This window comes from Brassica napus, chromosome C4 (genome assembly GCF_020379485.1).
Source record: "Brassica napus cultivar Da-Ae chromosome C4, Da-Ae, whole genome shotgun sequence".
Lineage (NCBI taxonomy): Eukaryota > Viridiplantae > Streptophyta > Magnoliopsida > Brassicales > Brassicaceae > Brassica > Brassica napus.
The window spans coordinates 51,861,086-51,878,036 of record NC_063447.1 but is presented as its reverse complement, the minus strand read 5'-3'; the positions used below and the strand labels follow the sequence as shown (position 1 = coordinate 51,878,036).

The window sequence follows — 16,951 nt, the reverse complement described above, 5'->3', positions numbered from 1 at the left end:
TTGTTTCTTTTCATTAGTAAGATATAAGTTTGTTTGATAATACAGTTGTGTTTCTTATTAATTTCGAACCCGGTTGGTTGGTTACAAGCGATTAGTTTTGTATATATGTGTTTGGTTGAGGTTCCATTGTTTATTTTGATGGAGAGCTTTTGGTAAAGTTTGTATTTTTAATTCATGAATTTCTTTTTAGTTTACGATCTTATTTATGGTTGATACAGACTACGGGTTTCTTTCTTTTTGGTAAAACATCTTCCTAGACTTGAGATCAACGTATTGTTTTACTATATACATGTATGTATTTTGGAGATTTCTTTTAGATCATTCACTATGGTTTTAAACTGTGTTTACATGTTATTTTTTGGACCAGAAAGAATTAGCTCAAAGGTTCGAGAGAGTAAGGTCTCTGGATCTGCATCATACATAACCATGGTAATTTAAGCATTTCAGTGTTCTCTCATGCAGCTTAGTTGTAGTGACCGAAAGAAAATTTTTGACCATTTGGTATCCTTAATTTTGTGGAGTAGCACCACTTTCGTTGTTTTATAGTTTTACCTTTAGTTTCTGCTACTCAGGATGGAAACTGATATCACATTATTTTGCAGGTTTCTAGCTAGCAAGTTTCTTCTGGAACGTTGTGTATTTGGAACTACCGGGTACATGTGGGTGAATAATTTTATTTTGTTTATCTATTTTCATATGCACATGGTAACCAAACGTGCAATTGAAAGATTATTTTCTTTATGTATTCTATGAGGTTCACAGACTTCTCATAGATTTGTAGGATGCTTTTATGTTTTATGGACCTTATTATAATTAGGATCTTGCTCGATAATCTTCTGGTGATTGCTAAGTCTTTTGAGGTGACCGAATTACCAAGTATCTGATCTTTTTTTCTTCTGTTTTAGTAAAAATGTTTTAGTTTTATTATCTTTTTGCTATATGTTTTATTTTTTCATTAATATCACATTCCAATAGAGTTTCAACATACAGAAGTAACGGCCACATTTTCAAATTTTGTAGGATTCTGATAAATAGTAAATTATTAACGATACGAGGTTTTGTTTGTGTCACTGTGATACTTCTTTTGTCTGAACCGACGACATGAAAATGGCTTTAAGAACAAAAAAAACACCAGTCAAATACTCATAAAACAAAAGAAAACAGAACAAGTGGATATTTGTTGCTACCGTTTAGGAGATTTCTCAATCCCAACTACATACCACAAAAGAATCATTCCCAAAAACCTAAGATGAAGACGTGATTTAGTCATCGATGGTTCTAAAGTGTTACTCGGTGCAAGATGATTTAAGATATCTAATATTCTTAAGAATTATATGTTCATATAAATCTATCTCACTTCCTTTTTGTCCTCTGAAACCGTGTTCTAGAACCCGTTCGAGTATTTTTACATATCGGGTCAGGTTATGATATTTTTTTATTTTGGTTTTGTTATTTCGGGCCGGGTTCTGATATTTAGATTTAGACAAAAAATTTAAATTCTTCATTGCTCAAGTTTTTGTACTAAAATTTTTACCATTAACTTAACTGATTTTCTGTTTTTTATTGGTTGGACGATTAACATATTTGGAGATAAAAATTTAAAATTGAAAAATTAATCTGGTTGTTATTTTGAGATTTTGAGTGCAATTTTTATTTATGTATGAAAAATGCTTGACATGCATTTTAAGTGAGAAGTAAATCACTTTGTCCGTAATTATATGCATATTATCTAATCTCTGAACCATATGCAACATCAATATAAATATTTTGAATAAAATAAGAGAACTAAATTAGAAACACATGGTTAAGTATACATATGTTATGTTATCTTTGGATATCCATTCGGGTTCGAATATTATCTATTCGGGTACGGATATTCAGTCTCTCCTAACTTAATATCCGTTCGGGTATTTTGCCACTTCAGTCGAATTTCGGTTTGGATTTTTCAAATCAGATTCGGGTATGAATTCAGATATCGGATAAAATGTTCACGCCTAATCCGCGCGTAGCGCGGAGAAAAGATTTAATTAGTCTAAAGGGACAATGTTACTATTTTTTTGGCGTAATAAAAAAAAATTTCCAAAATTATATCAAAAACCCATAAAAGGCCAGGGACGACCATTTACTTTTGGGAACCCACTTTTTCTTTTTAAAATGTAACTTTAGTTTACATGTATATTTAGTGTGTTTTAGATACATATTAAAGATTAAGATTAGGTTCGGTACAAAAAAGTTTTGTGATTTTAAATTTTTGAATTTTTCGGAGTGTCCATTTAGATTCAAATAAAACATATAACCCGAAATACCATAAAACAAAATCTATTCAATATTTATATCGGATTTAGATCGGTTCGGTTTAGTTTATTTGCCCTCTTCATTGTGATGCATGAAAATGGAAGACAATTTTTTGCGAATCATAATAAACACTCCAACGGTGTTACAAATTACAAACTGAAAATAATAAAGAAATTACACAATGCCAACACACCTCTCTAAGATACACACATCCCTCTCCTCACAAAAGAAAAACTTAATACACCTCTAATATCCCGACCATACCCTCTTTGCTAGTCACTTGTGTTGTGTCCTACCACAGAATCCTGACCATAACCTCTTTGCTAGTCACTTGTGTTGTATCCCAATACCACAGACAAATAAACAAAACTAATAAAATATATAGAAGACAAACAAAAATGAACAAAAACCCTTTTACCCAATAAATACTCTCTCTCACGCTCACTAATACTCACCGCCTCCAAAACCATCCAACTTGACTTCTTTACTCTTTCATCATCTTAAGAGCTCTCATTTATTCTCATTGTGATCCATCTCGCAATCGATCATTGTGGATCAAGGATGGTTTTGGTTGGATATGTATACAACATGAGGATCAACATCAAGAAGCGGCTTAGCAGGAGAAGTATGCAATCTCAGAAGTGTCTCTGTTTCTCTGGAGTGGTTTATATCCAAGCAAGAGAGCCACGGTCGTCTGGGGTTTGTGGGCGTCCTCTGGTTGGTGTTGGTGGTCGATTTGCATTTAATTCCTGAAAATAAATGCTCAGTTCCACCAGTTTTCCAAGTGAACAAAAAGAGGGATTAAAATGTGTTTGTGATATAAACCTGCATCCATGTGTCATCTACATGTCTTTCTGGTGAAGTTTCAGGTGATGTAATTGCTGGAGGTAGCGGATGGATGAGCTTTGGAACCACCACAAGATCTCTCCCCAACACCAAGATAGCCCCAGCATTGTTTGCAGTTCCTGAGAAGAATTAAACATGTCATTTCATAAGACACTACTATCAGTTAAGTTTTTCTATTTTAGTCGGCTTAGTAGCAGGTTTTCGATTCCAGAGACATACCACAATAATTCGTAGCCGAAAAGAGCGTTATCAAATGCCCCTGTGCAAAACGCTCAAACCCGTCCATCACACATTCATGCGCACGTACAATCAATTGAAGATCATTGTTCTTGCAGAACTCCATGACACGATCAGGCTGCAATTGCCAGGCTTTTGGTTAGTAGTAGAACCGGAAGAAATACTTGTGGCAGAGGGAAAGAGAAAGAGAGATCGCTTCAAATGTGAACTATATGAAACCAAAGAAACAAAGACCACTCACCCCGAAAGTAACCAACCCAGGGCCTCTAGCATTTGGCCTTAAACCTTCGACACTGTCATTTTCAGTTGGATCGGACCTAACAGATTGCAAATTGACATACTAGTGAGCAGAGGATCAAGGTAAAAAACAAGAACGAAATAGTATTAGACATGAACTTACCATAGTAAATCCATAAGCACAATTGACCCTGCTTCCATCGTAATTGGACGTTGGATATTTTCGATCTGCTCCACATGATTTATTGACCGACCAATTCCCCCGTGCATACAGATAATTTTCTTCTCAATCAATGCAGCCAGAGGTAGCCAATTGAATAACCGGTTTATTCTGTGCCACACCCAGATCCCATCACGTTCACCCTGCAAAGTAGCAACTTTCATGAGACCCTAAAAGTGGGAACAAGATATTCATAAAGATAAGACACTTACCATACGCTCAATACACTCTATCCGGAAACCAAAAAGAGCATTAATATCGGCGGCTTCATGGTTTCCACGAATTAGATGTACGTTATGTTGGTATTCAACCTGCAGTGTCAACCATAAAACGTCACACCCATTTCTATCAAGAATACCGGAAAAGAGATATCATTAATATGGTGCTCTAAAAACTACCTTTAACGCAAGCAGGAGAGTAATTGTTTCTAAGCTGTGTTGACCCCGATCTACATAGTCCCCCAAGAAGAGGTAATCAATGTATCTGATAACCATTAATACGCAATGTCAGATCAACAATAGCCATAGCGAAAGTAAGGATGATACTGCTCTAGAGATTGAGCTGTACACTTACGATATGTCTCCAGCTGTTGATGGCGAACCATATTCATCAAAAAGTCGCATGAGATCCCCAAACTGACCATGCAAATCACCAAATATCTTAATAGGAGCTCTAAGCTGTAATACAGTAGGTTCGCTTGAGAAGATACGTTCTGCACTGTCGCAAAGATCAGCTATCTCATTGCAATCCAAGAAAAACTGGCGTCGTACAGGAGGCTTCCACCCACGAGGCTTCAAAAGATGAGCTACAACCTAATAAAACAGAGTTGTTCATCATAAGGTATTGAATAGTCCCACGTTGGAACAGCCAAGTGGAACCTCTAGGCTACTAATATCATTGAACAATAAACAATATCCAGTAGGACTACAGGTCTACAAAAAAGTTTCCCATCTTATTAAACAAGCAGTATCTAAATACTATTATGATTCCGATCAGATCAACCAAATGACCGGTGCTACAGCAATCAAATTTCTCTGCAACAATTTAAGGAAGCAATATTTTGCAATTCTTCTAAATCCGCATTCATGAACATATTGCTTTCTTGCAGTACTACATTTTGGAGAAAAAATATTTACCTTTTTCGGAACACTATTGATCGACTGCTGCCGATCTAATAATTTCCTTGCTGCTGTTGCGCTTTCGGGTGTCCCATAACCAACACGGCGGCCCTCATTTTCAAATTGATCAATTGATAACTGTCTAACCATTCCACCTAAGGCTCCACCTGTTTCTGCAGCAACCACCACCTTACAAAGTTCCAGAAATAATAAAAAAAGTATTAGCACTTATAACTAGACACGTACAACACTAGCAAGTGAAGAAGCATGATGTTGGAAATATGTTTATAAACTTCAATAATTTGGCAAAAGAAAAAACTTGAGATTTTACTTAATATAGTTAGTTTGACTCACAGCTCTATGATGAAGTCGAACCCCTGCAGGAATAACACTAGTCGACACCGCAGAGTCAGGCTTAATTAAGGAGGATGAAGGTTTTCCACTGGGTGTCGCCTCAGCACCACGATCCCTATCTGGCTGCTCAACTTCACCGTTGACCTGCCGTGCCTTCGCTGCAGCTAATGTTGCACTGATAGCCTCAGCTTCCGCAGCAGATGCTTCAACAAGATACTCCACACCCTTGCTTGTTCTCCTACAATGTTAGTTGTTAAATATTTTTCATGAAGAAATGCAGAGGCGCGCTAACAATACAGCAAACGAAAAATTAAGACGCTAACCGAGTTCCAGGGAGCATTGCATTTTCTGTGCTTATATCAGTATACATATCCCCATTCAGAGGCGGTGCAACAGGGCTTCCCAGCACAACAGCGTCAGGAGCTGATTCCGATAGTTCCCCTGTCCTTTCATCAGAAAATCCATATCTTCCAGGTGAACGGCCAGGTGGTGAGTTCGTTGCTGCTGCAGCAGCAGCATGAGAGGCCGCAGATGTTGTTTCCGCAGCGGCAAGATCTTCAGCAACCAGTAGATCATCAAGTAACACTCCTAAAGCATCAATAGACTATCGTTAAGTTTTGCAGCTATAATTTGAAAAAAGTGCACGCGTCTACAAAGAGAAGAGAAAGAAGAAATGGCACTGATATTTGGTGAAAAGAGAAACTCTAGAATATTAGGACTGATTAATGGTAATACTTCATAATATAAAGTACCAGACTTCGACAAAAGATCAACTACCAATACAAGAAAGTGTGAAGTATCATACGGCAACTCGATGGAATATTATGCCAAATTGGCAGAATCATTGGATTATCAGATACTATAAAATGGTTCATTCAATATGCAATTGTATATTGCCAATAACAACTATAAAGATTTTTTCGTTACCTCCACGCAAACCACCATAGATAAATATCAAATCACCCACTGCAGCAGCAGCATGCCTGCAACGCCTAGTCAGTTCACCAGAAGCATCACCACCAGCTGCATCAGCGCTATATCTACCAGTTCTAGGACTAGTAACAACCGATTTTGTATCACACCAAACACCTGCTGCAGTATCCAACACTGAAACAAAGCAAAAACACATGAACCAGTCAGAGAAATTTAGATGTCCACATGTACACTTTATTATGAATCGAATATTGTAGCCCCTCGAAGATAGCTATAGTAGATGAGTGCAACAAATTACAATCCCTGTTTGATGCTTTTAGATGAATCTCACATCTGAAAGAAAATTTTGGCTTCTGCAGTCCATTTAGGAAGAATGATAAGGAAAGGACGACAGCTAACATACTTTTAGAAAGAAACTATATGTTTCAGTAAGATTCACTGACTACGACGGCCTAAGGTTGTATAAAAGTAACATATTCATCGTTTTAGATATTGCATGTATAAGAAGAAACTCCAAGTATTCTCTCATTTGAAAATCTCCAAAACAACACAAACATGAGATTGTTTCTCTCCTATTGCTAACCTGCAATACTGGATGAGTCCTCTACCATGCGTCCACCACCAAGTGCCCCACCAGAGACATGGAGTCTTGCATTTACAAAGACCTAGAATATTCCACCAAATGTTGCTTTTTCTGATGATTATAGATAAGAGAATAAAAGAAAAGAATCAGCATCTCATACTGCTGCATGCTGGTATCTGGCAGAAGGTGAAACACCAGGGGCTATGGCCCATTCCCAACGTCCATCTCTGTGCTTGGCAAGCCCATATGCACTTGCAAGGGGCTATCACATAATGGTACACAAAGAGATACAGCATGTCAATCAAACATTGAAGATAAGATGGAAAAAGAAGCTCTTAAACTCTAGTTATGGAAACATGATAGATAATTTTCAATTTATGGAAACATGGTAGATAATTTTCTATCTGAACTTTTATTTAAAATAATTGGCCAAGAGAAGCTATTCCCTATCACCTCACTGCAGCGTTAATATAATGGTAGCTGAGAGCAATACAACATATGAATTTCCTCCAGCTGATAAACTTAAAGGCTCAATGCAAAGCAAGTGTCTATTTCCAAACAGGGGGATAAACTTTGTAGCAGGGGAACTATTTGGCTTACCACACTATTAGCATCTCTTCCACCACAGAGGAGAAGAAGTCCATCAGACCGTGCACTTGCAGTTGCGTACCTAGTTAACGTACAAACCCAAGACATCCATATCACTAAAGAGCAAAATAAAACAATCACACAACAGAAATTAAGCCAAGGAAGCAAAATTACATGCATGTAGGTGGACCTTCCCCTTCTGGTTCCAGCTTACGCCATTCATAAGGTTTAGCAGCAGTGTCCAAAGCCCACACATCAGCTAACGGACGTTTTCCTAGTGGTGTACAGAAGTTAAGAGAAAATGAGCTATTTAACGAGGATATAAACACACTTTTACTTGAGGTAGCGAGTAAAACTGCTTACCATCATTCCCACCAATCGCCATGAGATACCTCTGTCCTACCAATGCCATGACATGTCCATAACGCGGTCCTGGTCCAGGACCCTGTACAACAACCCTGGATAAAGAGTATATTCTAAATCAAGCAACACAAAGAGACTTATACAAGAACCGGCAGACTTATATAAGTCGAACCTGTGCCATCGTGGCCGTTGCTGAGTCAGATCAAGTACGTGAAGATCCTCAGCTGACAAACCAGCAGGACCTATTCCACCCTGCGCCAAAGAGACAATCCGGTATAAGGTTAAAAACGTAACCTCAAATTGGTAAACAAAGATCCACTAACATATACTCTCTCCCCCTACCTGAATAACAACCATGGTGCCAACAGCAGTAGCCACATGCGCAGCTCTTGGGCTAGGTGGTTCTCCATGCGGTGAAAGCCTGTAACCATTATTCCATCACACCAATCGCACTTCACTTCACACTTTCTAAAAAAAATTTGACAAAAGAGTTTCTATCTAAAACCTCACCTCGACCATTTATTAGTAAGGACATCATAACAATGAACATCAGCAGTTGCACCAGCTAAACCTGTTACAGTAAACAATACTCTAAATCATCAAATATACACAAAGAATTGATTTTTTTTTTTAAAAACTGAATCTTGATTAGGAAACAAAAACGCACGAATGCCTCCCGCACTTCCAGCAGAAGTTGGCGTTCCCGTTCCTCCCGAATTGCCCTCGAGCGCCGTAGCGCCACCGAACAAGATGAGACGCGGGCCAATGTAATTAGCGGAGCCTTCCTCGCCGACGGCGGGAACGGCCGTCAGAGTGTGGCCGCATCTAGGACCGGGCCCGTCCTCTTTCTTCTCTAGTATCGCATTCACCACCGAGTACGGCGGCGCGCATCTCGGACCAGCCACAGCCGGCGGCTGCTGTTGAGCTGAGGTCGCCGGAGTGGGAGTGAAAGCAGAAGCCGATTCGGATCCGGTTTGGGCCGGGGACTCTGAGGGAGAATCTTGAGGTGGAGGTTGGTGATTGGGAGACGCGGGATCTTGATCGTTCTCCTCGTGTAGCATAGACGAATCCGAATCCATGTTTTTTGGTCAATTTTGGAGGGAGGATTCGCGCATTAGCAAAAACCCTAGCTTCTTCTCCGGTGAGATTCTCAGAGGATTGTGAAATTAAGTTAGAGTTTCTCTCTTCTCTCTTCTCTCTTCTCTGTAATCGTTACGAAGTTGTTAGTTCTCTACTAACCCTCGAGAGGAGAAAGAAAAGACAGAGGGACGAACTCGAGAGACAAACACAAAACCTCCACTCACTCTCTCACTCTCTCTCTCTCTCTTCAGCCAGATAATTTGTCACTAATTTTTAATCATTTTATCATTACTTTATAAAATATAAATAATTAAATAGGGAAATAGTTCTAGTTCAAATTTGTTGAGACCCAAATCATTAGTGAATAAATTAGTTTCTTGCAATACAAACATATTTGAGACAAAACTTAAATTTTTATTTTGTCAACAACAACTAATTAAGCTACTTGAAACGGTTTAGGAATTCGAACCGATGATATAAAATTGACATTTTATCATTAACTGATGGAGAATTGTATGTGTTGCCAACTTATATTGTTCTTCAAATATGCATGTGACAAAATTAGGAGAAAAAAAACGTTGTATATCGTTCAAATTCATCAAAATGCAAGAAAGCAGACTATTTTATGGCCATACCATATCAACGCCTCACTCTCCATGGAATAGAAAGAAAAAAAAAGACTGTTGAATATTTTGTGTTCCTAATTTTTTATCCTTTCCAACTTAATCAACATAACAATTCCCATCCGGCATCTGTTTTCTGATTACCTTCTTTCAAAAACAAACTTAATAATATTGGAATTTAAACCCTTTATATTCCATTAATTCTTATTTACTACTTTATGATTATAATAATATTGTATCAACTCGAGTTCTGTATACAAATGACTAATAAAAATAGAAATAAGATCATTTATTTTATTTTAAAATAGTACATATGGATTCTAGCTAAATACAATCCATCATATTTGTTCATTTATATATATACCTGATTTGGTGATTGCATTAGGTTTCTTTCTGTCTCATAATGTTGACAAAACAATTGTTAAGATTTTTAATACTCCTATTTGCTAATTCCCTAAAACACGTGTTGGCTTCCTCTACGTGGTAAGTTTTGTGGCTCATTAAAATACCTACCATGCTAAAAATGACGATACATAAACTTAGGGAAGTAACTAAATTTCTCCAAAGTCCAAAGCTATGAAAATAGAGGTGAAAATGCAAACATTAAGATCGTGATCTTGCTTGAAAAAGACAAGAAACCTTGCATGTGCACATTGATCAATCAATGCACGAGTAATGCTGAAGGATGAAAAGGTCAAAAGGTTTAGAAGATCAACACCTAAGAAACACACATTCGGTTGGTTGACAACGTTTATAAACGAAACTAGTCAAAGCTGCTATGCGTACGAGTAAGCGATCTATATATATATTAGCGATCTATATTATGTCAATCGCACAAAGACTTTGTGACCAGCATCGACCTGGAAAAGTCTCGATAATTTCACAAGGACACAACATATAACACTTCCACAATAAGAATCCAACACTGTTATTTTCAGGCATTTTTGATCAATACATTGAAACCGATTAGTTTTTCCTCAGTGGCTGCTTCTTGTGCTGTTTATGCGAGTCTACTTGTTTCTTCTTGGAAGACCCAAGCCCATTTGCAAGATCAAACGAGCTCAAATCCTCTAAAACTTGATCAAGCCCAAGCCCACGAGCTTCTTCACTAACCTCAGACACTGAACCACCATCTCCAGTTTCGCCCGTCTCGTTTTCATCATCTTCGGGAGGCATTGCAAAATGTGGAAGCTTACCTTCAATGTAGTCTTTCAAAATCTGCCTAGCAGCTCTCGTCTCATCAGGCAGTCCACTAGCGGCAACGTACCCACGAGACAGGCAGTAAGTTCTAAGAAGCTCCGAGGCAAGAGGTGGACGGAACCGAGACTCATAGCTTTTGGGTTTAGGCAAAGAGATGTTGTACACTCCCTCGATAACATCTCGAGGAACACGTTCAGCCACAACCTTAACAGCTTCGCGGTGCTCCGTCATCCTGTCTATCGGAAGCACTCCGCAAGCGATCATTTCGTATCTCGAACTCGAGAACGAAGGGAAGACCAGACCGGGGCAATCGCAGAGCATCAGCTCCTCGGAGATGATCAATGTCTGGAAGTGCTTTGTCTTCCCTGGGGTGGATGTGACGCCTGTCCGCTTCTGACCCACCAGTGCATTGATCGTTGAACTCTTCCCCACGTTAGGGTACCCAACGAAGCCGACCACAACACGTTCTCGGTGCGAATACGCAGAAGCTTTCCTCCTTTTCGCTATCTCCTGAGCCTCGAGTTTTAACCGATCCAGAAGCTCGTCTCTTCCGTATACTTTAACGGAAGGATCATCTGTGTTGTGTGAGGTTTCAGGTGATGTCGTCCACTTTTCTTTTAAGGGTTTGCCTTCTAAGGTAGCAGTAGCAGCTTTGGCTGACCAGAAGACGAATAAAATGTTGTTGCGGGTGAAGTAGTCCGCCCACTTCTCCCTGTGTTAACAATCCAAATTGGTTAGCCAAAATAAAAAGAGGTTAGAGAAAAAGAGGCAAGGGGCAAGTTTACCTGACGTAAGGAGGTAAGAGATCCGCCTTGTTTACAAGAAGCATTGTTTCTTTATGCTCATCAATTTCTCGTGCATATGCCTGTAAATGATTGGTGGATCAATGAAAACTCTATTAAGAGAAAGCTGCAAGTTGGCAGAGAGAGAGAGAGAGAGAGAGAGAGTTACCTCAAGATCAGGGCAACGGTAAAACAGAGGATCTCTAGCATCAACAACCATAACAATCTGAAAGAGAAGTAAAAAAAGAGCCAATTATATTCCGAAATGAACTTAACCCATTCAAATGGGCTCTAGGAGGCGAAAATGGCATACCAAATCACTTCGTTCAAGAACTCGCCAAAGTTGTCTCCATATGTCAAGGTTCTTCTCGAATGGTGTCAGCACAAGCTTTTCATTTTCCTCGAGGCTGATTGAATGCAGGAAAACAAATAGGTATGCTTTAAGTGTATATCACCATGTCCCCAAGGAGAATTGCACATAATAAAATCAAACCACGCATCTAAAACAGCAGCAAAATAACATCTTGAATGAGCTATAACTGTTTTGTTACTCTATTCCAAAATATTGAACTTACAAATGCATTCCCAAAGAAGTTCAGATTCTCAAAGGCTATTTAGAGATAAGAACACAAACTCATAGCATAAGAGCCAAATTTATCCACAATAATAACAAACAAACAAAAAAAATCATTCTCAACTAAAGCAATCATGGTTATAGCGATGGCTAAAAGATTGCAGTTTTGTATCTCATTTGTATACACTGATGCAAGTATGAATTCTTCACAACTTTCTCATCCTTTTAACCATTCGTTTTCTTAATACACAAACATTGTAGCAAAGCATTTGAACACTTTGCATATGATTAATCCCAAATTCTACTAACAACAACAACAACGAAGAAGAAGAAGAAGATAGAGAACCCTTTAGATGAGGTGAAAACAGAACAAACCTGACAAGTTTGCGGCGCCAAGAGAGAAAAGCTTGTTTTTCATTAGCATCAAGTTGTTCCACATTCATTTTAGGCGTCCAAGGAGGTCTGAATATTAACAAATAGAACATCACTAAACCGAACAGACTCTATATTGACTCCATAACAACAACCCAAAGAAGCAAAAGAGACCTTCTAGGAACTTGAAGACTACTAGCATGTAAAGCCTCCTCTCTCATCCGCTGCTCTTTCCACTCTTTAGCCGTTACACCACTCGAGCTCGAACCTGCGTCCCTGTTTTTCACCAAAACGAAAGAAGAAGATCAACAACAACACACTAGAGAGAAAGGATTCAAAATCGATCTTACATATTGATGGGGAGAGGCGTTGCGGATTCGTGATGAATAGCGTAAAGACGCTCAGCTTCCTCGGCTTGCTCGATGATGGCGTCGATGTCGCTGACCTCCGTGACGGATTCGAGAACCTTCTTGTTTTGGGACTTGTAGTGTTTCCCTTTATCCTTGGTTTCCTGGATCGCGTGGTTGTGGTGCTTCACTAGGGATCGGCCTAGAGATGTCTTCTCGTTCTTCCCCATTTTCGGATTTTTGGCGGAGATTGGAGGAAAGATTGATTGAACGATCTTTTTGTGTGTTTCTCGAAAGAGATATTTCAATGTTCGTAAAGGCTCGTCGTGTGAAGCCGACGGATGTAGCCGCCGTGTGGGGCGAAATTTAATAAAAAAAGTAAAATGTAGGGTTCGAAGGGTAATTACTCAATACTGCAAACGGTTTACTTACCCTTGTTGTTCGGGTTTATTTCAATTGTCCGGTTTAATCATCTCGTTTTGCAATTCCGGTCTGTTTGATTGGAGCAGTGCAATGTGTTTGTGGTGCTTCACTAGGGTCTCTTCATCTCTTTCTCTCTATCATCATTATCTTTATTTCTTTTAAGCCATCTAATTAATTTTTGGTTTATCCATCTTTGAAAACTTCGGTGAGTTTTTAGATCGGTTTAAATCGTCCTTAGAGTTGCTGCTATTTCAGTCTCAGAACATAGACATGTTTGTGTCTTACAATTGTCCCGTGGGATTGTGGCTCATGCTATGCATATTTTTATGATTTTAGAGAATAGAGTAGGTATTGAGAGATTAAAGGTAGATTAGAGAAGGTTAATGGGAGATTTGTAGACAGATTAGGTAGTAATTATGTTTAAGAGTATTTAAGAATCATCATGAACAAGAGAGTTTAAAGAGATAATCTCATAATTCTTAATTATTAATCTGATCAGAGTTTACAATATATATGAAGAGGCAACAATAGGATGAGGGTTTCATAAAGTAGCACTATTACCAAAGATAAGATTTGCTTTAATTCAAACTTTTCAATGAGCTTCTTCCTTGTGCATAAAGCTCCTTTTGCTTTATCCAGCTCTTCTCCAGCCTGTCACACGCGCCTCCTCTTCCCTTGCAACGGACTGATGCCTTAGCTAAGGGAATAGGGCTTCTCTTCTTCTTCTTCCAAAGTTACCCGGGTAACTAGTATAACTAGTATACTAGTAAGTTACTCGGGTAACTAGTATTACTACGGCCTCTTCATCATACCCAACTCCTCATGTCTTTCTCTTCCTATATATTGATCTCATCTCAACACTCCCCCCCCCAAGCTCAGCTTTGTGAAAGTCTAAGCTTGGATAGCCATGAGATCTTCCTCATTAAAAACCTCACCAAGGAAAACCCATTGGGACAAAACCTTGATGAGGGAAAAAGAGTAAAGACCTCATGACTTAGGGGATCAGCTCCTTCTCTTCCCAAGATCTATGAGTTCTAATCTGATGTGAATGGACTCCATAGTCTTTTGTCTTGCAGCCTTGGTGAACACATCTGCCAACTGATCTACACTTCTTGTATAACATGGCAAGATCACTCCCAAGACTATCATCTGCCTCACCTTGTGGCAATCTACTTCAATGTGCTTCGTCCTCTCATGAAACACTGAGTTTGTAGCAATGTGAATAGCCGCCTGATTGTCACAATGCATAGTCATTGGTGTTGCTTGCTCAATCTCCAAGTGCCTAAGAATCCCTTTGATCCATACCAACTCGTTGGTAAGCTTTAGCATAGCTCTATACTCAGCTTTAGCACTAGAGCATGATACAACCTTCTGCTTCTTACTCTTCCAAGTAACCATGTTTCCTCCAATGAAAGTGCAGTAGCCTGTTGTAGACCTTCTGTCTGCTCTATCACCAGCCCAATCAGCATCACAATAACCCATAACTTCAGTGCTTTTATTGCAGCCCATCCATATTCCAAGCCCTTGAGTTCCATTCAGGTACATGAGAACCCTCTCCACCATGCGCCAGTGATGCTCTTTTGGGGCTTGCATATGCTGGCTCACTTGATTCACAGCAAAACAAATGTCTGGCCTAGTGATGGTTAAGTATATCAGCTTCCCCACAAGCTTCCTATACAGCTTTGGATCATGGAACAGCTTGCTGTCTTCAATCTCCCCCTCACGTGGAACCTTGTACCCATCCTCCATGGGCATCTTAGCTGTTCTTCCTCCATACGCACCAGCATCCTTCAAGAGATCCAATGCATACTTCCTTTGAGAGATAAACAACCCTTCCTTGGATCTGCACAGCTTAATCCCAAGAAAATACTTCATCTCTCCCAAATCCTTTATATCAAATACTGATTTCAGAAACTCCTTGGTGGCTCGGATTCCTTCCTTATCACTGCCTGTTATGATGATGTCATCCACATACACAAGCAAAACAATAATACCTGATGGAGTATTTAGAGTAAAGAGAGTGTGATCAAGCTCGGACTTCCTGAAGCCTCTACCATTCAGTGTTGTGCTTAGCTTATTGTACCATGCTCTAGGTGATTGTTTCAATCCATATATGGCTTTCTTCAGTCTAAGAACATTTCCTGGCTTCACCATTCCTTCAAGACCCGGAGGTGGTAGCATATAGACTTCATCTTCTAGCTCTCCTTGAAGGAAAGCATTCTTCACATCCATTTGCCAAAGATCCCACCCAAGGTTGGTTGCAACTGATAGTACAATCCTAATGGTATGAAGCTTTTCAACAGGTGCAAAAGTATCAATGTAATCCTCTCCATAGGTTTGTGTGAAACCTCTTGCTACCAGCCTTGTCTTACGCCTATCAATCTTCCCATTAGGTAAGTACTTGATGGTGAAGATCCACTTGCATGACACAGCTCTCTTCCCCTTAGGCAACTCACTCTCATACCATGTATCATTTCTAATCATGGCATCAGCCTCATCATTGAATGAATCTCTCCACTCTTGAATCATCATTGCTTCTTCATAGCTTCTTGGCACATAGCTTTCATCTAAGCTTACCATAAAGGAGTAGTGCTCTTCCGGAAACTCAGCAAAGGAGCACACAGCTTGGGAAGGATGTTCCACAGCCTGGGCATTGTATAACACTCTCGTGTTTACCCAGTTTCTTGTGTTTGTCCACTTGGAAGCATCCCTCCTTACTCGTGTGCTTCTTCTCAAAGAAACTTCTACTTGTTCCTCAACAGCTTCCTCTTATAGCTGAATTTCTTCTCCAGCTTCCTGACCTTCATTCTGAACTTCTCTTCCTGATTCATCTCCACTTTGGACAGGAGAATCTGAGCCTTGATCTTCTAGACCTCCAGCTTTTTCTGAGCCTTGATCTTTTAACCCTTCAGCTTCAGATTCACTTCCCCCCTCATGTTCAAAGTGGGTTGGTTCTTCAGCGGCCACTTGAGTAGGCTCTTCATGCCTGCTCTGATCCTGGGACACGCAAATACCGAGTTCTTCTAGTATGTTTCTCAAACTAGCAGCTCTATCTGATGGTTGAGAAAGCCCTTCAAGCTCCTCCCAATTCTTCTCTTCATAATACCCTTTATCTTCCATGAATTTCACATCCCTAGACACCAAGACTCTTCTAGCAGTGGGATCAAAACACTTGTATCCCTTTTGAGATGCGGAATATCCAATAAGCATAGTCTTGGTGCTCTTTGCTTCAAGTTTGTTTCTCATCTCTCCTGGCACCAGTACATAGCACACACACCCAAATGTCCTCAAGTTATCTAGAACTGGTCGACTCTTATTGAGTACCTCAAATGGAGACTGATCCTCTAGGATTCTGGTTGGTATCCTGTTGATTAGATAGCAAGCAGTCATCACAGCATCACTCCAAAATCTCTTAGGGACACTCTTGTGGAACATCATTGAACGGGCCACTTCCATGAGGTGTCGGTTCTTCCTTTCAGCAACTCCATTCTGTTGTGGAGTGTAAGGACAGCTAGTCTGATGTAGAATCCCATGTTGAGCTAAGTGATCTTTGAATGTGTGGCCTATGTATTCCCCACCATTATCTGACTTGAAAATCTTAATCTTGGCATGATAATGGTTAGTAACATAGCTTTGAAAAATTTTAAATGCATCAAGAACCCTATCTTTTGTTTTGATGAGTGTTAACCAGGTGTATTTGGATTTTTCATCAATGAATGTGACATAATACTTAAAATCATCCTTAGATAAACAAGGCGCAGTCCAAACATCAGAGT

The 16,951-nt window shown here is 39.5% G+C and overlaps 2 protein-coding genes and 1 long non-coding RNA gene across 3 annotated transcripts; 1 reads left to right on the top strand and 2 right to left on the bottom strand.

The window, feature by feature from the left end:
• LOC111207917 lies at window positions 1–966 on the top strand. The gene is made up of 2 exons (XR_002660139.2): window positions 1–429; window positions 603–966. It is a non-coding gene; the product is annotated as an uncharacterized LOC111207917 (long non-coding RNA).
• A 1,427-nt stretch (window positions 967–2,393) lies between these two features.
• On the bottom strand, window positions 2,394–9,115 carry LOC106410869 (serine/threonine-protein phosphatase BSL3). The gene is made up of 21 exons (XM_013851499.3): window positions 8,442–9,115; window positions 8,285–8,345; window positions 8,117–8,195; window positions 7,947–8,026; window positions 7,775–7,869; window positions 7,586–7,685; window positions 7,424–7,493; window positions 6,984–7,085; window positions 6,824–6,905; window positions 6,235–6,414; window positions 5,631–5,895; window positions 5,308–5,545; window positions 4,972–5,142; window positions 4,409–4,647; window positions 4,234–4,318; window positions 4,048–4,146; window positions 3,779–3,978; window positions 3,620–3,695; window positions 3,361–3,496; window positions 3,121–3,260; window positions 2,394–3,044 (listed from the first exon to the last, which is right to left on the bottom strand). Exons 1-21 carry the CDS (start codon window positions 8,851–8,853, stop codon window positions 2,961–2,963), a joined length of 2,994 nt encoding a protein of 997 aa, XP_013706953.1. The 5' UTR covers window positions 8,854–9,115; the 3' UTR covers window positions 2,394–2,960.
• Window positions 9,116–10,352: 1,237 nt separating this feature from the next.
• On the bottom strand, window positions 10,353–13,112 carry LOC106411413 (GTPase LSG1-1-like). The gene is made up of 7 exons (XM_013852172.3): window positions 12,756–13,112; window positions 12,580–12,681; window positions 12,409–12,495; window positions 11,773–11,866; window positions 11,629–11,685; window positions 11,463–11,542; window positions 10,353–11,389 (listed from the first exon to the last, which is right to left on the bottom strand). Exons 1-7 carry the CDS (start codon window positions 12,980–12,982, stop codon window positions 10,444–10,446), a joined length of 1,593 nt encoding a protein of 530 aa, XP_013707626.1. The 5' UTR covers window positions 12,983–13,112; the 3' UTR covers window positions 10,353–10,443.
• Between the last annotated feature and the right edge of the window lie 3,839 nt (window positions 13,113–16,951).